Source organism: Strix aluco, chromosome 21 (assembly GCF_031877795.1).
Source record: "Strix aluco isolate bStrAlu1 chromosome 21, bStrAlu1.hap1, whole genome shotgun sequence".
Lineage (NCBI taxonomy): Eukaryota > Metazoa > Chordata > Aves > Strigiformes > Strigidae > Strix > Strix aluco.
In genome coordinates this window covers 10,922,422-10,930,675 of record NC_133951.1, presented here as the reverse complement: position 1 = coordinate 10,930,675, position 8,254 = coordinate 10,922,422, and the positions used below count along the sequence as shown (strand labels likewise).

Genomic DNA, 8,254 nt, shown 5'->3' with positions numbered 1-8,254 from the left:
CCGCTCGTGACTGGTAGGCCCCGCCTCCCGCTGCTTGCCCCGCCCCCTTCTCCTCCCTCCTCGCACGCCATTGGCCGTGGCGCTGTCCTTCCCGACGGGCCTCGAGGCCCCGCCCTTTAACGTCACGCGAGGCCGACCTGCCGCTGCCTGCAGGGGGCGGGCTCGTGCCCTCAGCCCTTCTCGCGCGGCGGCCGGTAACGCGCGCGCCCGCCCGCCCGCCTCAGGAGAGCCACCTCGAGCCACCGCGGCCCTTCTCCCGGGACCCGTGCCTTTACACTTCCCCTCACGGGCCTCCCGACGCCCGGCTTCCTGCCACCGTCCTGCCGCTGGCTCGAGCGCCGCGCTGCCATTCGCCCCGCTTCATCCCGCCGGCTCCACGCTCGCTTTCTCCCCTCACGGGTCTTCCTCTCCTCGCGGCCCTTTTTCTCTCCGCTTGCGCACCCTCCGCTGGCCCCATTACCTCAGCCCCAGCTCAGCCACTGTGGGGCCGTTCCACCCCGGCTGTCCAGCTCCCTCCACCCTGTCGCTTTCCTGTACTGATAACAGCCCTTCAAGCTGTGACACCTCCCTCCTGTCCCAAGACATGTTCACCCCATATCGGGCTGCAGCACCTGGCATACAGCCACATCGAGTTTCCCAAATCTCTGCCAGCCCTCTCCCTGCCCTGGAACACCCACCCGTCCACTCCCCTTGTGTCCTTCGCCCAGATTACGCTGCTCCAGACCAGCGATTTCTGACCCGGCGGACTTTCTTCACATCAGCCTTCAACACACCAGGTCTTTTACCTCGATTTCTACTTCTGAACTGCTTTTTTTCTTTCAAAATCGTCCTTTTCAGTATATCTGTGAATTATGTGCTTTCTCTTCTCTTGACTTCCCTGCTCTTGCTTAAATGTTCTTGTTTGTGATGGTTTTATTTTACAAAGCTCAGAACTGTAAGGCCCAAAACCAGCTATGTAAAATGTTACTGGTAATTCCTCCTCTGCATACATCTCTGTCAGCTAATGTGTGCATCTACAGATCAGTATAAATGGTTTAATGTAATGGTTTAACACATAGGTGTATCAATGTGCATCTCTGACACATCCCTACCCTGAATTGTACGTTATAGATGTTGAAATGCCTGAGGTGCTGGCAGAGACATGTTTTCCCCCCGTTTTTATGGTTTGAATTACATCTCCTGTGAAACAGGGTGTTGCTTCTTTTGTATTCCATCCCTTAGGCCAAACCCCTCTGAAACAATCTCAAATCTGTCGATTTTCTGGGCATGTCGCTAGGGCAGGCATCTTTTTTTTTTTTTTTTTTGTTACTCTATGATTTAGCTTTGATCTGTTCTGATTGCTGGTGAATTGCTTTCATCCCGTTTTCTTTAAATTCCTGTGCACTCCTGTTTCTAGGAGACAACACGGGGAGTCTGAGGAAAAGCCCGCGATCACCTGAGGGTTACTGTGGTAGAAATTAGGCTGTATGTGAGGAAATGACATGTTACTGCCCCAAACTGCTCAGAGGGTGAAAACCTCCCTGTTCTCACCCCATCCTGGGGTGCAGCCACCCCCCGCTCGTTCCCTGGGTGACCCCCCCACCCAGAGCCTCCCCCCTCAGGAAACCACAACTCCCGGCATGCCTTGCGCCGCCTCCCGCCGAGCCGCTGAGGCGGGAAGCGCGGCCGTCCCTGCGCGGTGCATGCTGGGAGTTGTAGTGCGGAGGCGGGGACGGGTGTTTGAATCCGTGAGGTCCGGGCGGCTCTTCCGGGAGCCCCCGTAGAGATTCGTTCCCCTCCCTCGCGAGACGAGCCGCATTTCAAACTGGCCAATCAGAGCGTTGCTATGGCTCGAACGGGCCAATGGCGGGGCGAGGCCGCGGGAAATTTAAATCCCGCCTGGAGGGGCCGGGGGTAGTGGCAGCGTGCGCGTGGGCTGGGAGCGGCGGCGGGACTGTGACTTGTGCGCGGAGCCCGCGGTGGAGGTGCCCGGCTGTGGGGACAGGGAGGGAGGGGGAGCCTGATGTGGGGCAGCGGGGATGCGGGCCGTGCGCTGGCCTGTCAGAAAGGACTGGGCTCGGTCGGTAGTCGGGCAGCCCCTACGGGAGGGCTCCCTCCCGGAGCCTTTCGGGTTCTGGAGTGGGGCTGACAGGGTTGGCGCGTCCCAGAGCGGGCTGCGTGTTGTGGCCGAAATGAAGCCAGCCCTTATGCGGTGGGTTACCTTGGAGCTGGCCAAGCTGCAGCGGCCTGCCTCGGTACTAGTGTAGCTGCGGCTCTATGCTGCTGGCTGTGCCGGCACAGCAAACCCCCCCGGGGGTCCTTCCCAGGGCGAGGTCTCGCTGGTCCCGTCAAAGAGGGTCGGGGTGGGAGTGGATGGGGTGCCTGATATATGACACAGCGAAAATAGCATTTAAAATTCTGTGTATGGGAAGGAAGGGCAATCTTGCTCGTAAAAACAATGACTCCGGTAATGTTTGTGGCTGGAAGAGCCTTAATGTGTGTGTCTACCGCTTTTGTGTTAATGCTAGAGCTTGCTGTAATGTCTAGGTGTTTAAAGAGACAGCTTTTAAGTACTAGTATCTTCCATCGAGCCAGAGGCTGCTATTGTATCTAATTTGGGCAAGTGTCTCCCATTATCAAGTACTGATCCCAGTTTTTAAATTTAACTCTTGTGAATTAAACTTGCTGTTTATTATTTGCTCTCTTTTCAGGTGCTTTTTTATCTGTTTCTCTCAAAAATCTAATAAACAAGATGTCTACTAACGAGAATGCCAATACAGCAGCAGCTCGATTGAACAGATTTAAGAACAAAGGAAAGGATACTACAGTGAGTATTTTGATGCAATTAGTATTTCATCTAGCCATCATCTTTTTAAATGTGAGTTGTAAAAGCCAAGAACCTACTATGAATGTATATCCTTCAGGAAATGAGAAGGCGGCGTATTGAAGTCAATGTAGAGCTGAGGAAAGCTAAGAAAGATGACCAGATGTTTAAGAGAAGAAATGTTAACACTTTGCCAGATGATGCTACTTCTCCCCTTCAGGAAAACAGGAACAATCAGGTAAGTAGGTACTTGGAACAGGCACTCTTGGAGGTCTTGCGATATAAGCTTATGCAGCTGCACTCATATGAATCCCTTCTTGTGTGGGGGACACCACTACTACGTATACATTACCAATTTTAAGTCTATACTACCAACTCTAATGGACAACAGTCTTGAAGCATGGCTTAGCCAGTTGTGTTTAAGTCTTGTGTAACAGTGGTGTGAAGCACTTGATTAAAAAAAGGCTCTTGGTAGTTCAGATAACTGTAGGTGATGAGGTTTTGGAGCATCACGTAGTGGTGTGATCTTTTAACAAAGAAAGTGGTTGTAAACTGGGGTCTATTCAGAGTATTGTATAGAAGGCCTCAGTGGTTGTGAAGACATATGCCTCTCCCAACAAAGCATTCATGTAACCTTTTTTTATTGTGCAGGTTTCAGCACACTGGTCAGTTGAAGAAATAGTCAAAGGAGTTAATGGTAATAATATGGAGCTTCAGCTACAGGCTACTCAAGCTGCCAGGTAAGGAGTTCAGAGGTACCCAATTCAGCTGAGCAAGCCAATAACTAGGCAAGGTAAAAGAACTGGCTTATGAGCCTAAGTGTCTGCTTCTGGCAGCAGCTATGGCTCTTCTTATCAGATAAGATTTCAACAAACACCTGAGTCAGCCTTATATACATTGTTTAGGCACACTTAACTTAGTCATGATTTTATTGAAACCATGTGGCTTTTGAATGTTTAAAGTGCCTGAACATTTTACTAGGAAGTAGTAATTCTTTCTAGTGGTTTTGAGGTGGCAAAATAAACAGTAGTCCATCTTAGAATTGCAGGAGTAATAACAATAAACCCTTTGTTGTAACAAAACAAGATATCTTTAAACTGTTAACACTTGACTACAATATTTGAGTGCAGTGATCTTAGAATAATGTGAACAGTAAGATGACTGGGGTTTGAAGTATGCCAAGTTTCCAAATCTAAAATCTGCTTTAGTAAGCTCGTATATTGCTGCAGTGCTGCTTCTGGCAGTCATTAACCTCCCTCTGCTGAGAAACCTCTAACGATTCAGATGGATTATGACTCTTGCAGGTCTGCTTTATTTCAGAGTTTGAGTAGAACTTCTCATATAGTGAAGACATGCCAAAACCAATGTTAACAGAGGTTTAGGAAGCTAGTGTTCAGCTTGTCTGTATTTCTCCTTCATGTCACATTGCCTTCTCTGAATGTTAAGGCAATGCTAAACCTTTTTTTAAATAAGGATCTTTTTAGACTGTTTAATCTGTTGTTCAGCTATCTGCAGGCAAAAATAATGCTTTCTCTTTGTTTCCCTCCTTAGGAAACTCCTCTCAAGAGAGAAGCAGCCCCCAATAGACAATATAATTCGGGCTGGTTTGATTCCAAAGTTTGTCTCCTTCTTGGGCAGAGCAGACTGTAGTCCTATTCAGTTTGAATCTGCCTGGGCACTTACCAACATTGCTTCTGGCACATCAGAACAAACAAAGGCAGTAGTAGATGGAGGGGCTATTCCAGCCTTTATTTCACTACTGGCCTCTCCCCATACTCACATCAGTGAACAGGCTGTGTGGGCGTTAGGAAATATTGCAGGTATGTCAATATGCTACACAACTCTCAGACCCATTCCCTTATGTAAAACAGGAGGACATGACTACCGACATGTCACGCAGCATGCTGAGCTTCTTGGGAACTCTGCCTTAATGGTTTTCAAGTAAAGACATGCTCTGCAATGTAGGCTATGCTACAGACAATTCTTTATCTTCAGACCCTGGTATAAGATGTCTCGTGCAATACCTGGCAGTCTGTGGATTGCTTCCATATTTCAGTTCAGCTTTAATAGAACTATAGAACCATGCTACCACATAGGGCTCTTTCACATATCACTTGATGCTTTTGTGACTACCAGTGAGCTCTGCTCTGTGTGTTGACTAGAAGGGGGAAGGGAGGAAGCAGATGACTCGCATAATTGTGTATGTGATGGCAAATATTCCTTGCTTTCAGACAGCTACTTACTGATGTGAAAGTATTATATACTGAAGTTTCTCATGCACCCTTTCAGGATTACTTGACCTACCAGTGTTGGATCCCATTCTTTAAAAAACCCACACACCACAAACTGGTCAGAACCAATAATATATTTAAACATCTATTTGCTGTATTATTATTGTTTCCAACAGCTGTGCCTTAGAGAATATTGAATCTTCACGCAGAGAAAATGAGCTCAACAAAAGCCTTGTTTGATCTGAGTTTTCTTAAAGCTTGTCCTTAGTTTTTTAAACTTTAATTATTAGGTACTTTTTGTACCTTGCAATAGAAGAATTCAGTCTGACATTCCATCAGCATTATACTATAGAATCCAGTCGTGCAACAAATTATAATAATGCATTTGAAGTCCCATATTATGGGAAGAGCTCTGTTCTAGTGGTAGGGCTGAGATGTGTTTTCAAAAAACATGCAAGTCCCTGCTTAGTTATGAACTCTAAGAAAAGCTGTATAGAAAACATATGCTAAATTAGCTCTTTTTCCAACAGAAAAAAAAATTAAGCTCAGTGACTTGATTAGAAAAACACATGCTTGTCATATGACTTAACCATGGCACTAGTCCTTTTGTCCTACTATTTCTTATTTTATCTAGCCCTTCTTAAGCAGTAGAAGAATTCATCCTCTAACACATAATGATTCTGTATGCACATGTCCCTCTATTCTGGCTATTTTTCTTGTTTTCTCAGGGGATGGTTCTACCTATAGAGATCTGGTTATTAAATTTGGTGCAATTGAGCCGCTGCTGAGTCTACTAGCTGTTCCTGATCTCTCTTCTTTGGCTGTAAGTGTGCGGTATGATTTCAAGTTACAATTACTAATAAATGAGTAAAAGAGCTCAAATAACTAAACAATTCCTAACCATTGATTTCAACTCTTGCAGTCTGGATATTTACGCAATGTCACCTGGACCCTCTCAAACCTGTGTCGTAATAAGAATCCTGCACCACCCATAGAAGCTATTGAGCAGATTCTTCCAACTCTTGTTCGGCTCTTGCACCATGATGATCATGAAGTGTTAGCAGACACATGCTGGGCACTTTCCTATCTGACAGATGGTTCCAATGACAGGATAGAAGTTGTAGTGAAAACTGGATTGGTGCCACAACTTGTGAAGCTCCTGGCATGTAGTGAACTGCCAATAATGGTAAGCATCAGACATGCAGATTGCTGTTGCTTGATTTGAGTCATGAATAAAACTGCAGTTAGAATAGTGTCCACGTAACTGAATGTTTGGTTTGTTTTTTTTTTAACATGGCAATTGGATGCTTGCTCTAGGTTTTGCATAGGTAAGACTTGAGCTTCTGTCTTGCCTGGAGACTGCCCCACATGAGACAGACTACTGCTGTTGATGATTATCAAGCTTCTTTACATAACCACTGGATTTCACACACAGGCCAGCACAACAGTCAACATCCTTAAAGCTTGCTTTTAACTCTAAGCTGTTGTTGCAAATCCAAATTCTAGAGATGGTGTTTAGAAGTGGGCTCTGTGCATGCTATAATTATAGTATAATAAAACTGCATTAATGCTTAGGAGACAGTTTTCCTAAGCTCTGTCACAGGTAGTTGTTTGCAGACTGGCCTTGGAAGGTGTGCAGTCTTAGCATGCTTAATGTCTGCATGTGTAATGCTAACGAGGAGTGTAAAACTCATCAGCACATAGCATATCATGCTGTTAACTGGGAAGGCTAGAGCAGAGGGGCATCAAGTATGGCTGTATTTGTTCAAACACAGGAAAATTGGTATAATCTAATCTAAGTACTATTCTCGTATTTGTTTCAGACTCCTTCACTAAGAGCCATAGGAAATATTGTCACTGGTACTGATGAGCAGACACAGATTGTTATAGACTCGGGAGCACTATCTGTCTTTCCAAGTCTCCTCTCTCATCATAAAAACAACATTCAAAAAGAAGCAGCGTGGACGATGTCCAACATCACTGCTGGACGTCAGGATCAGATTCAGAGAGTTGTGGACCATGGTCTTGTGCCTTATCTCATTGGTATTCTGAGGAAGGTAAATAAAAACAACATTGACTATGTTGAGGCTCTTGCTATTACTACCACTATTTGTGTTCAAATACCCTGCTTTTACCTTTACAGGGGGATTTCAAATCTCAGAAGGAAGCTGTGTGGGCTGTGACTAACTACACAAGTGGTGGAACAATTGACCAGATCGTGTATCTCGTTCAGGCTGGTGTTGTTGAACCCCTCCTGAATCTCCTCTCAGCTAAAGACAGCAAAACTGTGCTAGTTATCCTGGATGCTATTTCTAATATCTTCTTGGTATGTGGATGCAGTATACTCAATCATTGTCCAAGCTGTTGCTAATGGTTCTCCAGTAGTTGGTGCCATACATCTTTCCTGAGGTTATTCCATGCTTGTCTCTTGCAGGCTGCTGAGAAGATTAATGAGACTGAAAAACTTTGCCTCATGATTGAGGAGTGTGGGGGTCTAGACAAAATTGAAGCTCTTCAGTCACATGAAAATGAACAAGTGTACAAAGCCTCATCCAGCCTGATTGAGAAATACTTCTCAGCAGAAGTAAGTGGCTGCAGGATGGCTTTTTTCCACTTTTATTTTCTATTCTAGCACTGACTACTGGGTTAAAATGCTACTGCTCTTTGAAAACTCTTTTCTTTTTCTTCTAGGAGGAAGAAGACCAAAATGTTGTACCAGAATCTACTGCTGCCAGCTACACTTTCCACATTCAGGGCAATACTCCAAATACTTTCAACTTCTAGATCTTGCATGTACTGCAACCACCTACAAGTTGTTTGGCACAAAAATGACTGCCACCTCTTTGTCTTAATAGGTCCTCTTGTTTTTACTGTGTTTTTTATGTGACCTGTAGCACTTTGTCCAACTGAAATGTACTTGAACCGTTCAAACCTGTACATATTATGTGAATTTCTAGCTGTAAACTTCACTCTTTCTGAGAGATACTTGTAAATACTTGTTCTCTTTCTGGCTCTTGCATCCTTATCCCTGACAGGGACAGTAAGTGCACGATACAGGCTTCTCACAATGCATAAGCCGCTACTCTGCAAACCTCTTCCTAACCTGTTGTGTTCTGCACAACCTCTTGCTGTAATCAATATGCTGAGTAGGCTTTTAAAGAGGATTTATATTTGAAGCTCAATAAAGTGATATCAATACATCGAACTGACCTGTGTCAAT

The 8,254-nt window shown here is 45.3% G+C and overlaps 1 protein-coding gene across 2 annotated transcripts; it reads left to right on the top strand.

The window, feature by feature from the left end:
- The first annotated feature begins 133 nt into the window (after positions 1–133).
- On the top strand, positions 134–8,239 carry KPNA2 (karyopherin subunit alpha 2). Of its 2 annotated transcripts, none has more exons than XM_074847455.1 (11): positions 134–776; positions 2,691–2,806; positions 2,904–3,041; positions 3,455–3,543; positions 4,355–4,623; positions 5,763–5,857; positions 5,957–6,220; positions 6,858–7,091; positions 7,178–7,360; positions 7,469–7,618; positions 7,726–8,239. In XM_074847455.1, the coding sequence occupies exons 1-11, from the start codon at positions 584–586 to the stop codon at positions 7,816–7,818; spliced, it is 1,824 nt and encodes a 607-aa protein (XP_074703556.1). In that variant the 5' UTR covers positions 134–583; the 3' UTR covers positions 7,819–8,239. The 2 variants fall into 2 exon arrangements, with proteins under 2 accessions (XP_074703556.1, XP_074703557.1); XM_074847456.1 differs by lacking the exon at positions 134–776 and adding an exon at positions 1,910–1,964.
- Positions 8,240–8,254: the final 15 nt, after the last annotated feature.

Excerpts from the sequence above, each read along its gene's own strand:
- KPNA2 (XM_074847455.1), top strand. The coding sequence starts at position 584 with ATGTTCACCCCATATCGGGCTGCAGCACCTGGCATACAGCCACATCGA. Across the intron at positions 2,807-2,903 it reads ACAAAGGAAAGGATACTACA|GAAATGAGAAGGCGGCGTAT; the intron begins GTGAGTATTTTG and ends TATATCCTTCAG. Across the intron at positions 7,619-7,725 it reads AGAAATACTTCTCAGCAGAA|GAGGAAGAAGACCAAAATGT; the intron begins GTAAGTGGCTGC and ends TTTTTCTTCTAG.